Source organism: Brienomyrus brachyistius, unplaced genomic scaffold (genome assembly GCF_023856365.1).
Source record: "Brienomyrus brachyistius isolate T26 unplaced genomic scaffold, BBRACH_0.4 scaffold85, whole genome shotgun sequence".
NCBI lineage: Eukaryota > Metazoa > Chordata > Actinopteri > Osteoglossiformes > Mormyridae > Brienomyrus > Brienomyrus brachyistius.
In genome coordinates this window covers 769,344-790,330 of record NW_026042360.1, presented here as the reverse complement: position 1 = coordinate 790,330, position 20,987 = coordinate 769,344, and the positions used below count along the sequence as shown (strand labels likewise).

Below are 20,987 nucleotides of genomic sequence, written 5' to 3'. Positions count from 1 at the left end.
GCCAAGGCCTCGCCTCCATGCGGTCAGACATCCTGTCAGCGGCTCCTTTCCGTAACGGCTGCGGCTTTCGCATGTTTTATCGCAGCACACTACATTCTTTTGGGGCATGAGTTCAGCCGCCGACGGCCCGAAAGAGGACCCTCGTTGCCTTATCAGGGGATGCCCTGCTGAGCGCTGAGGAGAGGTGGTGGTGGGGGGGGGGGGGGTCTTCTCACAACATTAACCACACAATAACTGGAAGCCAGGCTTTCGAAGCTTGCCGCAGACCTCGGCTATCACGTCCCCCGGTAAGCACTGTTTTCCTACTGCCCAGTGCTGCACGTATCGCAGAACAGGGGCCATTTGTACATTATTATATTTCCTAAAGCACAGCAGATTTCATCAGGGCTCCCATTGTGTTTGCCGAGAGATTAGGAGCAGAGTGAACGCGCCTAATGGCGATAAGACTTGGAGGGGCCTGTTATCCATGTGACCTCTCTCCTTTCTTTTACATTAGTCACTCAGCTCCATAAACTCCATCTGAAGGGCCCATTGCCAGGTCTTAGCAGGTCGCTAGGAGCTGCTTTTGGCCTTACGTGTGTCCAGCAAATGATTCCCTGGTCTACAAGCCCCAGAATAGAGGATAGGCAGACAGAAACCAGCATCATCTCCCAGTCCCACGTGTGACTGTTACTACTGCCTTGTTTCTAAAAGTGGAGGACGATTGGTTTTCCTCCAGATGGTCTATCCTGCCTTGGTTATACTAGTAAGATCCTGGGACATAAAACTGCCTCACAGATGAGCTGTTGTTTTGTCGCTGTGCAGGAGAGCATGGGGGAGGGAGGGGTTGTGGGGGGGTGCGTTACTGTGAGCTCCGAGGACGACACCCAGGTAAACAATCCAGCCTCAGTGAAACAAAGAACTCTCACAATTAACAGTTACAGGACCTGGACACAAGGCCGGTGCCAAAAGCACTGGGAAACTTTATATATACTAACACGTGTGACTTACAGCGCCCCCTTTTGGCACTGGGCCAAAGTGTAGCACCATTACAGCGTGTTAGAGTGCACAGTAGTCTGACTGAAGCCTGGATAAAAGTGTTGCCTTCCTGGACCCCTAGGCTGCGAGAGTGGCATCTGTCTGTGAGTCTGTCTCTCCATCTGTTTCCATTTTTCTCCCTCTTTTTTCTCCCTTGGATATCTGTCCATCCACCATCTCTCCCTGCCTCTCTCTTTCAGCCTCACTCTGCCTTGAATTGCCTTGCTCACTTACTGTACAACTCTGGTTTCGCACTCCGATCCAGCTCCATACCAGAGCAGTATTGCAAACCTATGGAACATGCTGGATCGCTCAGAGCATCCAAGGCTGTTTTTCTAGGATTTGAGGTGAAGGACCCTCCAAAATGGGGGGGGGGGGGGTTGGTTTCGCAACGGGGCCAGAATGAAGGCCAGGGAGACAAGCCGGGGGCGAACGGAGCGTGAGAGGGTGCGTCTCCGGCAGGACATGTGCTTCTCGTTACCAGGCACCGACCCCTCCATTTTGGTGGGTGGGGGTACGAGGAGGAGGCACACGATGGCCCGTCCGGATTCTCAGATCCCGTCACTCACTCTTTCATCCACAGCCGGTTCCACATGACCCAACCAATGGATAGATGACCTCACTTCTGCCGTCTTGGGCACCCCACCTTCCCACCAGGTCTCATGGACCCTTCTGCTCTGGTGGGAGGCCCCTCAGATGCAATGCATGAGTGTGGAGCATCCCACATGGACTATCTATGACCTGCCCAGCCCCCCCCCCCCCCATCCCCGCCCCCTGCAGGGACTCAGGGTATGCCTCACAGTCCAGCGCTCCGGGAAATGCCAGAGACAGAAACCCTGCGCTGTGAATAGGATTCATGCGGAGAGCTGCATTGCCCCTCAGGGACCGTGTTCGTGAATGTGAACACGAGGCTGACAGCTCGAGGACACTCACACCCTTGGTGCTCTGTGGCTGAACAGATGATCCCAAATAGTAGTGGAAAGGTGTGGGGAGGTGAAACGAACTCCTTCCTGACTGGGGGGGCTGTCCCTGAGGAAGAGACGCAGACTTTGCGCGTTGCTTACAAAAGCCATCGATGAGTCACGTCAGGAGAAAGCAGAGTGAAGTCAGTCAGCCCAGGGGAGAGCAGGAGCAACACGGAGAGCAAGCCAGGCAGCTCTCCTTCCGCAGAGTGCGTCCGGACACACTGTCTTAGATGAGCAGGATAGGAACCAGCTGAGACGGCACCACGAGGCGAGGAGATTGGCTCTGTGCCCACATCAGCCTCAAGGATGATGTCACGATTGTGGGTGAAAAATCCTTCGTCCAGCAGTCTGTGCTCTTCCTGCCATGGCAGGGTCATGAGCACAGCCACAGTGACGGCTTATAGGGACTGTGCTAGCATGCTGCAGAATATCTCTGAGTCGTACCCTGCCATCGGATTCTGGAGCTTGTGGTCGGTTTGCCATGGATGCTGTCAGGCAGCTGGCCGGCAGCCCTGGAATCTTCCTCTCTCTTAAATTAAATCCGTCACCAGCCCCAGCACATCCAACAGGAAAATGGGGAAAAGTAATGGTCCAAGCCTCATGCCTGGTTCCTCTGTAGCTCTTAAGATTTCAGGTCTGATTGGCTGAACCTTGTCACAGGCTGGGGGATAGAAAGTCTGCCTGATGAATGCCTTTAGTAAGGCTGGAGAGCAGCATCTGAGTGTGTGGGTGCCTCACTGAACGTGGCTGTACCCGGGGGCTCAGGGGGATCATGGAGACCAGGCCACGGTTTACTCAGCATGGCAGAGAGCTGCCCACAGAGTGTTTGGCAAGTGGTTGGTGGGCCACCTCGACTGAACACTACTCTACCCAAGGTTCATTCTGGGAATGACAGCTTCCTTCACGCGGCTCGTATTAAACGGCCACGCCTGTCTTCCTGGAGGGGAAACGTGGGTATTCAGTGTGCGGTTTCAGTGCAATGCAACATGCAGGAAGCATGGAGTCCACAGAACCTTATGACTCTGCTGTTCTATTTGTTGCACGTTCCGCATCAGCTTGAGTCGCCGACTATGACCTGTAACGCGCTGTAAGGTTTCTCAAGTCACTAATCAACCATCATCGCTTGTTTAATGCTGGATCCCACTTTTCTGCATCAAGAAATCTGAGAAAAAACTGCCAAAGCGGTTTTAATTTTACGAAAAAAAAAAATTTAGAAGCTGGTATATATTATAGGGAAAAGGCTGCTTTCCCAGACTCGAGTCTGTCTGTCTCTTTGTACTGTACTGTTATGTCTCTTGGCCATGTTATTCTACATCACTCATTGCCTTTGTCTTAAATTTGTCAGGCTTCCAGTGGACTCAGACCAGCCAATCAGGCCGCTTTGCTTAAGACCTCATCATCTTCACTACGCCCCGTGTCCATGAGTATATTGGTCCGTTGGCTGTAGCAGCAGACCATATAAGTCCGTTGTTAAAGCTGTCGCAGCCAATCAGATGGTTGACTGGCAAAACCTTGGCATCTCTGACGCGGAGAAACTGAAGAGTCTGCATCTTATGTTTCACGTTGCACGTCGATTCAAATGACAGGCGAGTTATTTTGATATAATGGCCATCGCAATAACCAAGATCTGTTCCAAAAACCAGCAACGGCTCCCATACTCTGGATCATGAGCTGCTCTTGGATTTGGATGGGCTGTGAGGTGTGATAATTCTCCTTCGTTCCACAAGGCTGAACAAGCTATTTGCAATGCCCTGCCTTGCTTGGCCCACTTTCCACAGTGTTTTATGGGGCCCTTCCACACACTCGCACTCCATCATGGCACACAGTCCATCAAGGTCTCTGGCGTTTGGTGAACAGATGCTGTCCTGATGGTTTACCACACCTGGTGGACCAGTGCTACACTGGAACATCTCTCATATCACAGTCGTTTTAGGTCAAAATCCCTTCAGACATACGTCTTATGCCATTTTATCTGCACAAGACACTGGGCCGGTATAAGACAAGCCGTGGTAAAAGTGAGACTCATTACATTTAGAAAGAGACGTACATTAGGGAAACTGTACTCGCAGGGTGAGCAGTATGCCAAACCCATGATTAAGAGCCATATTAAAATTACATTTTTCCCCTTTCATTGCTGCCCATACACCAGTGCTCATCCCTGTGAGCTTTTTATCTCATACCAGGCAGTTTCAGATTCTCAGTTCCAGACTCCATGCACTAATCGGACGTCCAGACTAATCCTTCAGAAAAGCAGAGTACGCTCCTCTGTGCATCTCCCAGTGCCATGTGAGGTTCCAGCTCTTGAGAACCAATGCTGCCGCACTGAACAGAAAAAATGCTCACATATTCGGCTAACATCGTCTTGGTACTTTTCCAGGAAGCCGACGAATCCCAAATTGGTTTAAATTCTCAGCTGCGGTAGAAGGCCCCTTCCAGAAGAATCCTTGGCAGAGACTTGTGAGGATAGGGGTCTGTGGCTACGTATGATGTTACTTCCCCTCCCTCACCCCCAGAAAAGTTGTACCTCCTTATCGCCTCGATTAAAGCAGGAGGCCACACATTCTTTCCCATTTGGAAGTGTCTGTAAAAGGGTTCGAAATCTGCCGGTGGTTCAGTGCCAGGGAGACGCTTACAGTTGAGAGGTAAGCCCCCACAGCATTTACTGGGGGCTCCATTCTGTGTTACGCAACAGCAAAACATCTCAAGCTACTGGTACTGTATAATGAAAGTGTGAATCGGAGAACAGGCTCTTTTAGTATTGGAGATGATTATGTATTGTAACTCCCTTCATCATCTTCATCCTCCTCATTCTTCCATGTCCCAGGTTATGGAAGTTTAGGAGCTGCTGGCCTCGGACCTGGGGGCCTGGGCGCTGGATATAAGCCAGGAGGTAAGTGACTGGGCGGGAAGAGAAACCCAGACCCATCATAAACCCACCACCAAATCATATGCCATTTCCTCATTCCCCCTAGGTGGCTACGGTGGATATGGGGGAGGATACTACCCCGGAGCTGGGGTGGCAGGACTGAAACCTGGCAAAACAGGTATGGCAAGGATGGTGAATGGTGACGCTGGTCTTTAAAGGGGTGGACACCAGTGTAAGAATATGCTGGGTGGAACCTTTATGAGTTACACCAATCAGGTCCACAAGGTTGAATGTTTGGGTGCATCCCCCAGCTTTGTGTGCTTAACTACTGGCCCCTGTCATTGAGATGACAACAGGACTACTACTGTAAGTCTTGCTGTACAACTGGAAAAGGAAGCTTCTTTCAAGTGAGGAAACAGTGTGGATGCCAGGAAGGTCCAAAATGAGTTACCCCCTGTACTAAAGGGCGGTGATTTATAATGTGCTTGTTCCAGGTCCGGGTGGAAAGGCCGCTAAGCCTCCAAAAGGTAGGACATGGCTTCCAGGGTCTTGCTGAGGAGCTAATGGAAGAGGCCCTAATGTTGCCTAGACTATGTACCCTCCTGTCAAGGAGGCTGCTGACCTGTGCTATTGCAGGCCTCATCCCTGGCCTTCAACCTTAGCTTTGATTAGCTTTGATTCACCTTGGTGTTTACCTTTCAGCTTTGTTACTAAGACAGCTGGACTTTTTCAAGCATTTTTCAACCAAGCCAAGTCTTGATGTGACTAATATTTTCTGTATGTGTCTTCCAACCTAGTCGGCATGCATGGCCTATGTTTGAGAAAATCAAGCCAAATTCTTGCTCGTCTCCCCTGAATGATGAAGCCTTGGCTGATTTGTGTGGTTTTGGATCATTCTTTAGGTTTTCCAGTTCCTCACATGTTCTACAGCCCAGCAAACCAGCTAACTTAAATCCTTTCTGAATATTTAGTGGATGGCATTTCAATAAGACGTAAAAAAAGGCTGCTGCTTGAACGTATATCTTATATATTTATATCATTTGCTGAGTTATTATTATTATTATTATTAAGATGAAGTCTTCACTGGAAATCATGGCACAACTGGTTTGGGCTGAAAAGCAGGAAGATAAAATTACGATTATGAATAGATTATCTTCTTTTACAATGCCAGCCATCTCATAGCCTGTTACTTATAACGTTCTGAATTTCACTACAAACTCCAAAAGCCATCGTGGCACATGTTATGTTTGATTAGGGCCCGGAGCAGGTGGAACCGCAATTGGAGGGCCAGGATTACCAGGATTACCAGGGGGACCTGGAGGCCCCGCCCTTCCTGCTGGTGGTAAGGATCAGGCAAGGCTCAGGGTTATTGATCCAGCACGCTGGGCCCGAGAGCTGTGATACCATGAAGTCTTTATTATATTAACTCACATGCTCAGAGTGGGATGAGTGACGGCTTACGTGTTATTCTGACCCTGTATCCCCTCTCATTTCCTTCCTGCTAGGACCTGTCATACCTCAAACTGGCCTTCCAGGAGTTGGTCCAGGAGGGAAAGCTGCAAAGGCACCAGGAAAAGTTCCAGGTGAGAACCAGCATTACGTAACTCCCGGGCAGCTCTGTGGTGGTGTGTGTGTGTGTGTGTGTGTGTGCGCTTGCTGGGTAATACAGACTGTTTGAGCGAGAGCTGATTTGCTTTGACTGTACAGGTATAGACATGATGGTAGCTGTAGATGCTTCTGTCTAACTTTTCCTGTGTTTCGCATTTAGGTGTGGGAGTACCTGGGCTTTACCAAGGTGGTATTGTACCTGGACAAGGTAGGTCACTTTTGCTAAATAATAAATGCATTTCAGAGTATTTCCACACGATTAGCCATACTAAGAATGTGACTGTGATCATGGTGCGTCCTGTGTTTTGTAGGATTTGGTGGGCGGGGGGTCCTTCCTGGTGTGGCTACAGGGGATGGACTGAAACCCAAATCACGTAAGGGGACTGAGCTGACCTGCCGCAGGCACACGAAACCGTACACTCTGTTTTCTGCTGCAGTTCACTGGCAAATGAAAAAGCCGCTACACATAATTGTACATTGTGGAGGATGGATTGACCGGACATTCCTGCTGTGTGTTCTGTTTGACGTAATTCAATTGAAACCGGCATTGTGAACCAGACAAATTTAATCATCGTAGTCATCGCTGAATCTCTTACAAACATGAAAATCAATTTTAAATAAAGGAGAAAATATCAACAAAGCACAGCTGGGCTTTGCACTGGCCTTTTGGTCGATGGATGGCCCCTGTGAGTGAGTTTCAATGCCTTCTGACAAAAGTTAGACAGATTATCCTTGTGAGGAAGGGAAATGTAGAAAATAAAACTCATTGTGTTGACTCTGCTAAACTTTTTATGGCTTTGCTCCCCTTCAGTTCCTGGGACAGGGCTGCAGGGACCAGCGGGGTACGGACTTAACGGTAAATACTTTGATTTGCAGGAAGCATTGTAGGTCATAGATAGGCAGCGTTGAGCACTTATCAGAGACATTGTGGACGTGTGTTTCTCTGCAGGAGGTCGTGGATATGGAGGCCCACGGCAGCCGGGAGTTTTCTATGGATACCCCATCAAATCACCCAAAGCCCAAGGTACTGTATGCGCCAGGAAATTATGTAAATGCGTTAAGTCTGGCGGACAACTGATTGATTGCTGTATATTGTAGAATATAGAGCGTGGGTCAAAACAGCATCAGAAGGAGCAAAGACATGGAAAATGAGTGTTTTTGTGGATTTATGGTGACAGTGTCAAATGTCATTCACTGATAGAGTTAACTTGTGGGTTTCTACTCTCGATGTATTATTGCAAATAAAATTGTTAGGGTTTTTATAATCTCGAAGGCTGTGTTTCGGTACTAACCTTGACTAATGCCAACATGTGATCAAAGTCTGTAATCCTGTCAGCTGTAGTTTCCTTCCCCTTTTGCAGACAGTCTGAGGCCTGTTATGGATACCGGAATGAGGGGTATTTTGGGTTCCTCCCTGAGGATATGCGTGTTGGGTTTATGGTGCTGAAAAGGATGGTGGCTCTTTTTTGAAGTCTCAGTAAAGTATTTCCTTTGAAACATTACAAGTGATGGGCCTCAACACCAGAATGCTACCTTCCTTTTCTCTCTAAACATTGTTCAAAACAGAGAGCGGACACCACGCAGAGTCACACAGATGCTAGTCTATTGCTGTGTTGGCGTTAATCGCTCTTGCAGTCTTCTCCTTCGTCCCCAGAGAAAACCATTCCATCAGTTGGTGGACACACACAGGGCACTTTTGTAGTGACTGAACCTAATAATAGAGTATAACTTTCATTAAAATATCTCCGATTTGCTGGGATGAATTCTCTCTGTAATGATCATTGTTGATCTTGTAGAGATAAACATGCGGTACTAATTAACGACGTATGGCTAGAATGAGCTCCCTCTTCTGGGATTATTGCAGATTATTCGGGATATAGATTCCTTGCTGGGAAGAACTCCCTCTTTCGGGATTATCCCTGATTATTCGGGATATAGATTCCTTACTGGGAAGAGCTCCCTCTTTTGGGATTATCGCAGATTATTCAGGATATAGATTCCTTGCTGGGAAGAGCTCCCTCTTCCGGGATTATCGCTGATTATTCGGGATATAGATGCCTTGCTGGGAAGAACTCCCTCTTTCGGGATTATCACAGATTATTCAGGATATAGATTCCTTGCTGGGAAGAACTCCCTCTTCCGGGATTATCCCTGATTATTCAGGATATAGATTCCTTGCTGGGAAGAGCTCCCTCTTTCGGGATTATCGCTGATTATTCGAGATATAGATTCCTTGCTGGGAAGAGCTCCCTCTTTCGGGATTATCGCAGATTATTCGGGATATAGATTCCTTGCTGGTAAGAGCTCCCTCTTCCGGGATTATCGCAGATTATTCGGGATATAGATTCCTTGCTGGTAAGAGCTCCCTCTTCCGGGATTATCGCAGATTATTCGGGATATAGATTCCTTGCTGGGAAGAACTCCCTCTTCCGGGATTATCGCAGATTATTCGGGATATAGATGCCTTGCTGGGAAGAGCTCCCTCTTCCGGGATTATCACTGATTATTCGGGATATAGATGCCTTGCTGGGAAGAGCTCCCTCTTCCGGGATTATCACTGATTATTCGGGATATAGATGCCTTGCTGGGAAGAGCTCCCTCTTCCGTGATTATCACTGTTTGTCTGGAATGAATTATCCCTCAAGCATTTATTGAGGCCTTGCAGATGATTTCGGTTTAATGCCCTGGCCAAGCAGGCACCTCTCTTTGGGACGAGATGTTAAATGGGGTCATTTGAATGGACACCTGACTCCATATAGGCTTCCACTCAAAACCAATGTATCAACAGTGCATATCTGACTGGACTGACAAATCACACTGATTGCAAGTTTCCAACACTACTCTGTAATGTCTCGGTGAAATTATTTGCTGAGTGATTAGGTTTAATTTTGCAAAATAATCTTCCAAGTATCTGTTACACAGAAAATTAACTTGACTAACTTAAAGTTGTTTAATGTGACACCAACAGCTGGTTGCTGTAGACTCTTGAATAATTTGAGGGAAATTCCAGTTTGTGGTGATTTACAGCTGCATAAACCCTAACTATGCAGTAGAATTTCAAGGCTTATCTTAATCAAAGGATTTAATTTTGCTTGGACTTGATGATAGTCATGGTACTTGGGCCCCTATAGTAATAGTTACCCGGGAGTTCAGTGACCGGATCACTCCAGACTGTGCCATTCTGTGAAACCACAGCTGCTGGACTGGAAGCAGATTAACCCCTTCTATGTTTTCTCATATGCCCTAAAAGCCTGCTGAGTGAATTCTCCACACATCTTAACGGCTGTGTAAAATTATTAACCTTCCAGATCACCATACTGTAAATATGCATTGGTTACACATGTTAAAATAACTTAAGTACTGTACTCAACTATAGTAGCACGCTTTTGGTGCACAGTGAATCATAGGAAGCAACTTTGCTAACTGTGCAGGGAATTGCTGTTGCTGTTCGTACATTGTGACAAAGGTCACATTAACAGGAAGCTGTACATAGATTTACAGACTGACTACATTCTGGATTGTTCCTTGCAGGTGGTTTAGGAGCACAGTTTGGCGGGGGCAAGTACCCCTATGGTATGTAGCCTTCATTGTCTCCAGTGCCTAAAAACTTTTAGATATACAGCATCCACATATGGATTGGAGCTAACCACAGTCATTCGGACAATGTGTGTGTATATCATAGGTTATGGGGGCTTTGGTGGTGCGGCAGGAGCCAAGCCTGGGTATCCCACTGGAACTGGTAATGTATCCCAGCGAGAACATTTGCAGTGTTGTGCAGCAATAGAATTTCCATTAGCACTGAAGATCCAGTGAACTGTCTCTCATTTGGAAAACCTAATGCAATTCTCCTTGGCTATGGGATGTTAAAGGAAGTGGTGTTATCATTCTCTGTCTCTCCAGGTATGGGAGCTCAAGGGTTGGCTGCAGCTCAGGCCAAAGCTGCTAAATATGGTAACGAACCAACCATGAGTGTAATATGACGGGAAAATTGTAACTTGACTTCTGTTTGAAAAAGACATTCTGCAGGCTAGTCGATAATTAGATAATTGAATTGAATTAACCATCTTTCATCAGCTCTAGTAGCTAATTATGAAACACTGTCTGATTAGTGTATATAATCATCTTTCATTTTCTTCCTGCTGATGGATATCCTCAGACTCTTATTGGTTTATTGCTCTCTGAATTGACTCTTTGATGTCTTCCCAGGTGCTGCCGCTGGCATAGCCGGGGCAGGAGGGCTGGCCGGGGCAGGAGGGCTGGCCGGGGCAGGAGGCCTGGCCGGGGCAGGAGGGCTGGCCAGGGCAGGATTTGTCCCCGGAGGTGAGCTGTGGGGGCAGATTACCGAGTATAATACTGCCAACTTATAGAACAATTAAGACCAGAATAACCCAACATACCAATTAATTCATGTAGAGTATGTGTAATGCAGGCATACATCCATATTGGTGTCCATACATCCAATTATCGCGTCTCTTTCCTTCTTCCTCTGTTACAGGGCAGGTGGCTGGCGTCAAGCCTCCAAAATATGGTAATAACACCTAACTGACAGCTTTGTCCCTAAACACAGTTTTTTCATTTTATTTTTCATGAATATTTAAAGATGCCATAGAATGCATTGATTCATTTTTTTCCCAAATTGTTCTCTGGTGTCTACATAAAAGGTATTTATTTGAACTTGGTTTGGTTGAAAAGTGTCCATAAGTTGTTTTACAGGCCAATTTACAACCCTATGATTTGGCCCAAGAATGAAACAGGTTGTTTTACCTTATTTGGTGAGCTCATTAATATTTTCACAAGTTCTGCTCTGATTGGCTGGGTTACGGAGAGGCACTGCGATGGCTCACACTGAACCAACATAGATCACTACAGATGAGGTGACACATGAAGCGTTTAGGCATCCAGCCATATATGAAGTGTATAGCCATGTATTCGAGAAATAATTAGATGTTGAGGAACAGCTAGTTGCTCATATATTCCAAATGAATGATTCTGAGTGGTAAGTTTTGTAATTTAATGTTTCCTTGAACAATTTGGTGTCAGTGACTGTAATAGTCCCACTTCAGCCTAAGCACAATGTCAGCATAGTCTGAATTTTGTTTTCAGCATTGTAACAAGAGCACTGAAATTATTATTCTTACGCAATAAGATGTCATGCATGTTTTATCAAGAACTCCATACAGCAACTGAGCAGCCTGTAAATGTGTTTATAATGAATCTGCGGTCTGCTTTCATTTTTTTACTGTAATATTGATTAGACATTTGCTTAGTTAACAAGAAGTAGGCTACAGGAAGTACAGAAGGCTCATGTTACTGTCAGTACCATAGGCTTTGTGATGTTGTTTACGACTCCCCAGCTAAACTGGGGCACAGTTTCCCAAGAATTGCTGTTAGCAATATAATTAGCAACTTACATAATCAGATTCATTCAGCTGAATGGTTCCAGCTATGTAAGCTGCTAAGGGGAGCCTTTGGGAAACAGACCCCTGACCTACCAGTTAAAGATGAACATCCAGCCATGCCTGTTGACAGTTGGGTTCCTTGGGAATGGTATGAAAAGTGCTGACATCCTCATCACAGCCTCACACGGCACACTTACGCATACAGCCTGCCCTTTTCCCTTTCCTCCTCCACTTCATCCTTCAGAGGACCTGCACAACTGTTGTAGTCTGATGAGCTTCTAAAGTGGGCTGGCATATGTTATGTTCGGGGGTGTGGTTAAGACACGTTACGTAACAGTCTAGGAATTTCGAAACGGCCTGTTTCACTTCATCCTTTTATATATTCTGGAATCATACTTGAAAGATGGAACAACAGTGTTTGAGATTCATGGTACGTTATTTCCATGTACCGGACTCTCCTGTTTCAGCTACGCCGAGGTAAAATCAGATTTTCATTCTATGGCATCTTTAACTCACTTCAGAGAACATCAAATGCATGTTCCACTGTGGCATTTGCCCCTCCATACAGGCGTGCCAGGGGGGATCGGTGGGCTGCCGAGCACAGGAGTTGCGGGCCTGGGGGTTGTCCCTGGGGTATTACCGGGAACTGGAATCGGCACTGCAGGTACAACGAGGAGAGGGTCTGGCGTGAGGGGTATTCTGGTCTGGCAGCTTGCTTTTTTTTGGGGTGGTCCACAGTTTCCTGATGTCTACTATTTCCTGTCATAACACTGTATTTGAAGTACAGATCAGCAGACGTCAGAGATAACAGAAATTCTTTGTTGCAAGGCATATTAACCACCAGCTGCTTTCTTTCATTATTCTAACATCTTCCTGACCAGGGTTTGGAGCTGGAGTTAAGCCTCCTAAATATGGTGAGAACTTGTGACAACCACTTATTTCTGTATTCATGTGTGAATGACCAGTGGTCTTTAAGTTTGACTGAAAGTATGATTTGTTTCAATATTTTTGTGTTAATCTCTATAGGAGTACCAGGAGGAGTACCAGGAGGAGTACCAGGGGGAGTCCCGGGGGGATTCCCAGGTGGAATCCCAGGAGGAGTACCAGGGGGATTGCCAGGTAGAATCCCAGGAGGAGTACCAGGGGGACTGCCAGGGGGAGTCCCAGGAGGAGTACCAGGAGTAGTTCCAGGTGAAGTACCAGAGGGAGTTCCAGGGGGGTTGCCAGGTGGAATCCGAGGAGAGGTACCAGGGGGGTTGCCAGGTGGAATCCCAGAAGGAGTACCAGGGGGGTTGCCAGGGGGAATCCCAGGAGGAGTACCAGGGGGATTGCTAGGAGGAGTACCAGGATTTTATATGCAAAATACAATAAATAGAAACTGAACTAAAGCTTGATTAACTAAGCATTTTACACATTACATTTAAAATGTAATTCTCCATAAGACTACCCTTTAACCCTATGTAAAGTATACCTAATGGTTAGATAAGTTTAAAAATCAGCTATAAATGTAAATGTATAGTTCAAATGCTGAACTTTTTTCTGTTACAGGGTATCCGGCTGGAGCAAAAGCATTGAAATATGGTAGGTGTACAACGGCCACAGTTTCATGCAATCTGCATCACATGAAGAGGAACCAGACACACAAAGGCTGAAGTGTGTGTGTATTGTGGCTTAAAAAGGTTCTGGGGTGCCAGAGTAGGTGCCGTTGGTGGGGTCATACCAGGGACCATACCAGGAACCATACCAGGGGCCATACCAAGGCCATTACCAGGAACCATACCAGGAGCCATACTAGGGGTCATACCAGGGGCCTTACCAGGGCCATACCAGGGGCCTCACCAGGAACCATACCAGAGGCCATACTAGGGGCCATACTAGGGGCCTTACCAGGGCCTTCCCAGGGGCCTCACCAGGAACCATACCAGGGGCCATACCAGGGGTCATACCAGGGCCATACCAGGGGTCATACCAGGGTCATACCAGGGACCTTACCAGGGGCCATACCAGGGGCCTTACCAGGGGCCATACTAGGAGCCATACCAAGGGCCTTACCAGGGGCCATACCAGGGGCCTTACCAGGGCCCATCAAAGGTAAAGTACGTGAGCGTGGACTGAGAGAGACTGTAAGGTCAGGCCAGGATCCACGAGAGTTAGGCTTAGGCTGGCCTGGGGTTAGCACACTGTCCTTGGATACCCTGAAAAAACACAGCACAAAAGTTAAACTCTTCTGGGAACGTGCGAAACTTTCAGGAGCAGATCCGTTGGGGGAAATGGCTGTCTGCTTTCTCAGCCACTCCTCTCACGGTTCCCGATGTAATCGCCTGGCCGCGTGCCGTAATTGTTCCTATCCAGAGAGAGCCAAGCTTGGATAAACGCTGGCCGTGGCTCAGACGATCCTTTTGGCCAAATGTGGTTGGGGATTAGTGGAGCTATGGGAAATAGAGGATTAAAGCAGCGTTTCTGCACCCATCCTCACCTCGCACATCCAGAAATATGGATTGTGCACTGTACTGATGTCCCCCCAACCAAGCTAACATCACAGCATAAAAACTGGACGCAGTCTACTTTGGCTTGAGTATAACCGAGAGGAGATATCTAGCCATTAAAATCTGTACATCCTTTCTGAACTGCATCTATCATGAAAAGAATTACTTGGATTAAAAAATGAATGGTTAATGATTTATGAAACACCCCCGGTTATGTTGCTGGTGCCAAGGTTCCCAGATGTGGTACGACTGCTTTTCTGCTCAGTATCAGGAACCATGTTAATATCAACAACAGCAAAGCAAATACCTGCTCTTCTATACAGGTGTTCCCGGGGGGGTTGGTCGTGTGCCAGGCCTAGGAGGTGTTCCAGGGGTCGGAGCAGCAGGCGTCCCTGGAGGTAATGATCAGCTGCAGATCTTCTGACCGTTACAAGTCTTTGAAGAATAAGCAACATTTTATACAATGGAAAAATTATTTCATTCACAAAGCACAGCATAAAACAGCCACTGTCACACTGTCTTTGGCAGACTTAGCTGGGTCTTCCCATATGCAGGACTTTCTCTTCAACTTGTCTTTGAAAAGCATACTGTTGGAGCACTGGATTGGCCAAACTGCTGCCAATCATTTCTCCGTCTTTATCCTTCGTGGCCAGTACCACTCGGCCAAACCCAGTAAATCTTTTGATCGGGACAGTTCACTAATGGTCCATCCCATTATTCTGTTTCTCAGCCTACGGCACTGGAGCGAAGCCCCCGAAATATGGTGAGAATAGTCCCCCCTGTGCTTGTGGTCAGTCACAGGCACATTGCCTGGTCTAGCACAGAAACGTCATATGGTCACTTTAATGCACATCTGAGGGTTATTTAACCATGCATCACTCAAAAATGCCAGCTGCTCATTTTGCCTTGCGTCTGTTTTTGTGAATCCCACTTATACACTTTTAAATGATAAAATAGCCTTTGTCTACTATTCTTTCTGTTAGAGCTATGCTTGATTCACTTATTACCTTGACTCTTAAAAAGATCCTTACTGTCTGTCCACTTTTGCTACTTTATAGGTGTAGCTGGGGGTCCTGGAGGGCTCCCAGCTGGTGGGATACCTATAACTGGACTTGGGGGTGAGTAGGGGCTTGGCAGATGCCAGTCTGCAGGGGGGAAGGGTAAAGAAGATTGTCAGGACTGAAATGGGGATGGTTTGTGGCACAGCTTGCTGAGTGAAATACACTTCCATTAATTGTTTTTTTCTTTGTTTTACATTTTAGGATTAGCACGTGGGGTTAAACCTCCAAAATATGGTATGGATGTTTCTGTTACCTCCTCTGTTTCTCATACCATTTCTATGTTGGAGTCAAAGTTAGAGCCTTGCAAATCTAATGCAGATGTTGGGTACATGACAGGAGTACCAGGAGCAGTGCCAGGAGGAGTACCAGGGGCAGTGCCAGGGGCAGTGCCAGGAGCTGGATTAGGACTCGGAGGTAACTTGGTGTGTCTAAAAGGGGGGGGGGTGTCATCATAACATTAACAGAAATCCAATGGACGCTTTTTTACCTGTTTCATAGGACTTGGTGCTAAACCTCCAAAATACGGTAATGACTTTTCCAGTATAAACTCTTTGTCATTACAGCCAAATAATAGAAAAAACTATACTACAATTACAAATGTATTATTGCTAATATATACTGTAACAGTAACTGCCAAATCACAAGTGTGAACCTTCCCAAGGTGTACCAGGAGGGGTGCCAGGAGCAATACCAGGAGTTGTACCAGGAACAATACCAGGAGCAGTACCAGGAGCAATACCAGGAGCAGTACCAGGAGGTGCTGGAGATACATTAGGCCTAAGATCTGTTTTTTCCTGAATTGAATAATCTCCTCGTCTGAATAGCAAGGTGCTCCTTTTTGTCTTGCAGTGTATCCAGCAGGTGTTAAACCTCCAAAATACGGTAATGACTTTTCCAGTTTAAACTCTTTATCATTACAGTCAAATAATAGAAAAAACTATACTACAATTGCTAATATATTATTGGTAATATATAGCAGTAACTGCTAAATCACAATTGTGATCCTTCTCAAGGTGTACCAGGAGGGGTGCCAGGAGCAATACCAGGAGCAGTACCAGGAGCAATACCAGGAGTAGTACCAGGAACAATACCAGGAGCAGTACCAGGAGCAATACCAGGAGCAATACCAGGAGCAGTACCAGGAGGTGCTGTAGATACATTAGGCCTAAGATCTATTTTTTCCTGAATTGAAAAATCTCCTCGTCTGAATAGCAAGGTGCTCCTTTTGTCTTGCAGTGTATCCAGCAGGTGTTAAACCTCCAAAATACGGTAATGACTTTTCCAGTTTAAACTCTTTATCATTACAGTCAAATAATAGAAAAAACTATACTACAATTGCTAATATATTATTGGTAATATATAGCAGTAACTGCTAAATCACAATTGTGATCCTTCTCAAGGTGTACCAGGAGGGGTGCCAGGAGCAATACCAGGAGCAGTACCAGGAGCAATACCAGGAGTAGTACCAGGAACAATACCAGGAGCAGTACCAGGAGCAATACCAGGAGCAGTACCAGGAGCAGTACCAGGAGGTGCTGTAGATACATTAGGCCTAAGATCTGTTTTTTCCTGAATTGAATAATCTCCTCGTCTGAATAGCAATGTGCTCCTTTTGTCTTGCAGTGTATCCAGCAGGTGTTAAACCTCCAAAATACGGTAATGACTTTTCCAGTTTAAAGTCTTTATCATTACAGCCAAATAATAGAAAAAACTATACTACAATTGCTAATATATTATTGGTAATATATAGCAGTAACTGCTAAATCACAGTTGTGATCCTTCTCAAGGTGTACCAGGAGGGGTGCCAGGAGCAGTACCAGGAGCAATACCAGGAGTAGTACCAGGAACAATACCAGGAGTAGTACCAGGAACAATACCAGGAGCAGTACCAGGAGCAATACCAGGAGCAGTACCAGGAGGTGCTGTAGATACATTAGGCCTAAGATCTATTTTTTCCTGAATTGAAAAATCTCCTCGTCTGAATAGCAAGGTGCTCCTTTTTGTCTTGCAGTGTATCCAGCAGGTGTTAAACCTCCAAAATACGGTAATGACTTTTCCAGTTTAAAGTCTTTATCATTACAGCCAAATAATAGAAAAAACTATACTACAACTGCTAATATATTATTGGTAATATATAGCAGTAACTGCTAAATCACAATTGTGATCCTTCTCAAGGTGTACCAGGAGGGGTGCCAGGAGCAATACCAGGAGCAGTACCAGGAGCAATACCAGGAGTAGTACCAGGAACAATACCAGGAGCAGTACCAGGAGCAATACCAGGAGCAGTACCAGGAGCAATACCAGGAGCAGTACCAGGAGGTGCTGTAGATACATTAGGCCTAAGATCTGTTTTTTCCTGATGTGACAAATCTCCTCGTCTGAATAGCAAGGTGCTCCTTTTTGTCTTGCAGTGTATCCAGCAGGTGTTAAACCTCCAAAACCCGGTAATCACTTTTCCAGTTTAAAGTCTTTATCATTACAGTCAAATAATAGAAAAAAAACTGTACTATAATTGCTAATACAGGTTGTCGGCGACTTACGACCTATGCAACTTACGACTGATCGACTTTATGACCATTCTGAGACTGCAAATATGTGACCACGACTGCACCGTATCTGGTAGCGTGAGTGTATAACAGCCTGAATATATGATATTTCTGTCCTAACTGCTGGCAGCATTGAAACTAAGAAAAATGTGATAAAAAGGTTAAAAGACACCAAACAATATGACCTAAAGATGATATATTTTTATTATACAGTACACTATACATATGATCAGGGGTGCATATAACTGCTACACAAGTACACATTCACCATATAAAGCAATACACATGCCAATTTCTTGTTGTAGGAGCACAAATGTGTATTTTTTGTGCATTCTCGCTGTTATGAGAAGAAATCACAGCATTTTTACTTTTATGTCACAAAAGAAGTTGAAATTAGCCACATAAAGGTTAAAATGCATGGTAATTTATCATAACGCGATACACGTAAAATTAATACGCATTTGTGCTGCTACATGAACTTGCTGTGTGAATCGCTTTATACGTCGAATGCATGCTTGCATACCAGTTATGTGCATCCCCGCATATGATCATTTTGCATATAGAATAAAGGGCCGACTTATAACCATATGAACTTGCGACCGGTCAGTCGGAACTGATCGTTGGTCAAAGTCGACGATGACCTGTATATTATTGGCAATATATAGCAATATTTGCTAAATCACAATTATGATCCTTCTCAAGGTGTACCAGGAGCGGTGCCAGGAGCAATACCAGGAGCAGTACCAGGATTAGTACCAGGAGTAGTACCAGGAGCAATACCAGGAGTAGTACCAGGAGCAATACCAGGAGCAATACCAGGAGTAGTACCAGGAGCAATACCAGGAGCAGTACCAGGAGGTGCTGTAGATACATTAGGCCTAAGATCTGTTTTTTCCTGATGTGACAAATCTCCTCGTCTGAATAGCAAGGTGCTCCTTTTTGTCTTGCAGTGTATCCAGCAGGTGTTAAACCTCCAAAACCCGGTAATCACTTTTCCAGTATAAACTCTTTATCATTACAGTCAAATAATAGAAAAAAAACAGTACTACAATTGCTAATACAGGTCATTGGCAACTTACAACCTATGCGACTTACGACTGATTGACTGTTCTCAGACTGCAAATATGTCCACCCCTGCATATGATCATTTCTGCATGTAAAATAAAGGGCCGACTTATGACCGGTCAGTCAGAGCCAATCGTGGCTGTAAGTCGACAACGACCTATATATTATTGCTAAAATATAGCAGTAATTGCTAAAACACAATTATGATCCTTCTCAATGTGTTGGAGTCCCAGGAGTCATACCAGGAGCCGTACCAGGAGCCATACCAGGAGCAATACCAGGTCTGGTTCCAGGAGCAGTACCAGGAGGTGCTGGAGGTACCTTACACCTAGGATCTGTTTTTTCCTGATTTGAAAAATTAGTTAGGTTTGATTTTATTTGAGAAATTAGGACTGTCTGAATAGTAAGGTGCTCCTTTTTGTCTTGCAGTGTATCCAGCTGGTCTTAAACCGCCAAAATATGGTAATCACTTTTCCAGTATAAACTCTTTGTTATTACAACTAAATAACAGAAAAAAACTATACAGTGATCCCCCGCCTATCGCGGAAGATGCGTTCCAGACCCATGAGTGATAGGTGAAAATCCGCGATATAGAAAGACCATATAAACATTTTTAATAGTTTAAGCCTTAAAGTATGCTTTAAACACATGTAAACTTATTAAAACAACACATATGATATGTGGAGGTCGGGCTAAGGATATGAGTAACATAAAAATAATAATAATAATATGTAATGTGTGTGTGTGTGTGTGTATATATATATACAATCCGCGAAATAGTGGGGGCGCGGTGTCACGATCCGGAAATACTGGAGACGGCGATCGTGCGGGAAACAGGCAAGGGAAACCAGGTACGGGGAATAACGGGGTTTTATTAAAGTAACGGGGACTAGGGAGCATCGGACAGGGACTAACAATCATCCACAATGACGGACAAGGGTAACAGGCAAGACCAGGACTTAAAACAGGACAAGACTAAGCAAAGTAATCAGACAAGGCTGGAAACAATCAGGGACGCACACGCGGGTAATCAGGGGGCGTGGCACACACGAGGAGCCGACGAGCCGGGCCATGACACGCGGTAGCTGAACCGCGATATAGCGGAGAATCACTGTACTGCAATTGCTAATATAATATTGATAATATAGGGAAAAAATAGCTAAATCACAATTATGATCCTTCTCAAGGTGTACCAGCTGGGGTTGGAGGAGCTGGAGTCCCAGGAGCCATACCAGGAGTGATACCAGGAGTGGTACCAGGAGCAATACCAGGAGTGATACCAGGAGTGGTACCAGGAACAATACCAGGAGCAGTACCGGGAGCAATACCAGGATTAATACCAGGATTAATACCAGGAGGTGCTGGAGATACAGTAACTCTAATGTCTGTTTTTTTCTTGATTTGAAAAATGAGGACTGTCTGAAAAGGAAGGTGCTGTTTTTTACCTTGCAGTGTACCCAGCTGGTGTTAAACCGCCAAAACCCGGTAATCACTTTTCCCATATAAACTTGTTTAGCACAACAATAGAAATTTGCCATTACAACCAAATAATAGAAAAAAACTATATTGCAAATGCTAGTATATTATAGCTATAATATATTGCCATAATTGTTAAATCACAATTGTGATCCTTCTCAAGGTGTACCAGCTGGGGTTGGAGGAGCTGGAGTCCCAGGAGCAATACCAGGAGTGATACCAGGAGTGGTACCAGGAACAATACCAGGAGCAGTACCAGGAGCCATACCAGGAGCAGTACCAGGAGCGGTACCAGGAGGTGCTGGAGGTACAGTCATGTGAAAAAGAAAGTACACCCTCTTTCAGTTTCATGGCTTTACATATAAGGGCACAATAGAAAAAAATCATCTGGTTCTTCCCAGGAACCTCTTCCTGGGAACCTCTTCCTTTAGCTCTTGGGTTTTTTACTATTTCTCTGAGCATTTCATGGTCTGATGTTGGGGATGAATTTGCTGGTAC

General features: G+C 45.6%; 1 protein-coding gene across 50 annotated transcripts in view; it reads left to right on the top strand.

The window, feature by feature from the left end:
- LOC125727062 (elastin-like) overlaps positions 1-20,987 on the top strand; it is a 51,644-nt gene that overhangs the window by 15,588 nt on the left and 15,069 nt on the right. Inside the window, exons 6-46 of one of the 50 annotated variants that reach the window (XM_049003636.1) lie at positions 4,807-4,872; positions 4,955-5,026; positions 5,343-5,375; positions 6,104-6,190; positions 6,354-6,431; positions 6,617-6,664; positions 6,768-6,830; positions 7,268-7,312; positions 7,406-7,480; positions 9,988-10,029; positions 10,139-10,195; positions 10,357-10,407; positions 10,663-10,776; positions 10,952-10,984; positions 12,424-12,519; positions 12,737-12,769; positions 12,894-13,046; positions 13,404-13,436; positions 14,665-14,739; positions 15,072-15,104; positions 15,400-15,459; positions 15,604-15,636; positions 15,739-15,816; positions 15,901-15,927; positions 16,064-16,159; positions 16,252-16,284; positions 16,416-16,547; positions 16,639-16,671; positions 16,803-16,934; positions 17,026-17,058; positions 17,190-17,321; positions 17,414-17,446; positions 17,578-17,721; positions 17,814-17,846; positions 18,651-18,806; positions 18,899-18,932; positions 19,239-19,330; positions 19,443-19,475; positions 20,201-20,371; positions 20,466-20,498; positions 20,653-20,796. In XM_049003636.1, coding sequence (XP_048859593.1) covers positions 4,807-4,872; positions 4,955-5,026; positions 5,343-5,375; positions 6,104-6,190; positions 6,354-6,431; positions 6,617-6,664; positions 6,768-6,830; positions 7,268-7,312; positions 7,406-7,480; positions 9,988-10,029; positions 10,139-10,195; positions 10,357-10,407; positions 10,663-10,776; positions 10,952-10,984; positions 12,424-12,519; positions 12,737-12,769; positions 12,894-13,046; positions 13,404-13,436; positions 14,665-14,739; positions 15,072-15,104; positions 15,400-15,459; positions 15,604-15,636; positions 15,739-15,816; positions 15,901-15,927; positions 16,064-16,159; positions 16,252-16,284; positions 16,416-16,547; positions 16,639-16,671; positions 16,803-16,934; positions 17,026-17,058; positions 17,190-17,321; positions 17,414-17,446; positions 17,578-17,721; positions 17,814-17,846; positions 18,651-18,806; positions 18,899-18,932; positions 19,239-19,330; positions 19,443-19,475; positions 20,201-20,371; positions 20,466-20,498; positions 20,653-20,796 — 2,949 coding nt within the window. Of the gene's footprint in view, positions 1-4,806; positions 4,873-4,954; positions 5,027-5,342; positions 5,376-6,103; positions 6,191-6,353; positions 6,432-6,616; positions 6,665-6,767; positions 6,831-7,267; positions 7,313-7,405; positions 7,481-9,987; positions 10,030-10,138; positions 10,196-10,356; positions 10,408-10,662; positions 10,777-10,951; positions 10,985-12,423; positions 12,520-12,736; positions 12,770-12,881; positions 13,047-13,403; positions 13,437-14,664; positions 14,740-15,071; positions 15,105-15,399; positions 15,460-15,603; positions 15,637-15,738; positions 15,817-15,900; positions 15,928-16,063; positions 16,160-16,251; positions 16,285-16,415; positions 16,548-16,638; positions 16,672-16,802; positions 16,935-17,025; positions 17,059-17,189; positions 17,322-17,413; positions 17,447-17,577; positions 17,722-17,813; positions 17,848-18,650; positions 18,807-18,898; positions 18,933-19,238; positions 19,331-19,442; positions 19,476-20,200; positions 20,372-20,465; positions 20,499-20,652; positions 20,797-20,987 lie in introns of all 50 variants that reach the window. The other 49 variants (XM_049003634.1, XM_049003633.1, XM_049003638.1 and 46 more) reach the window with 49 other exon arrangements.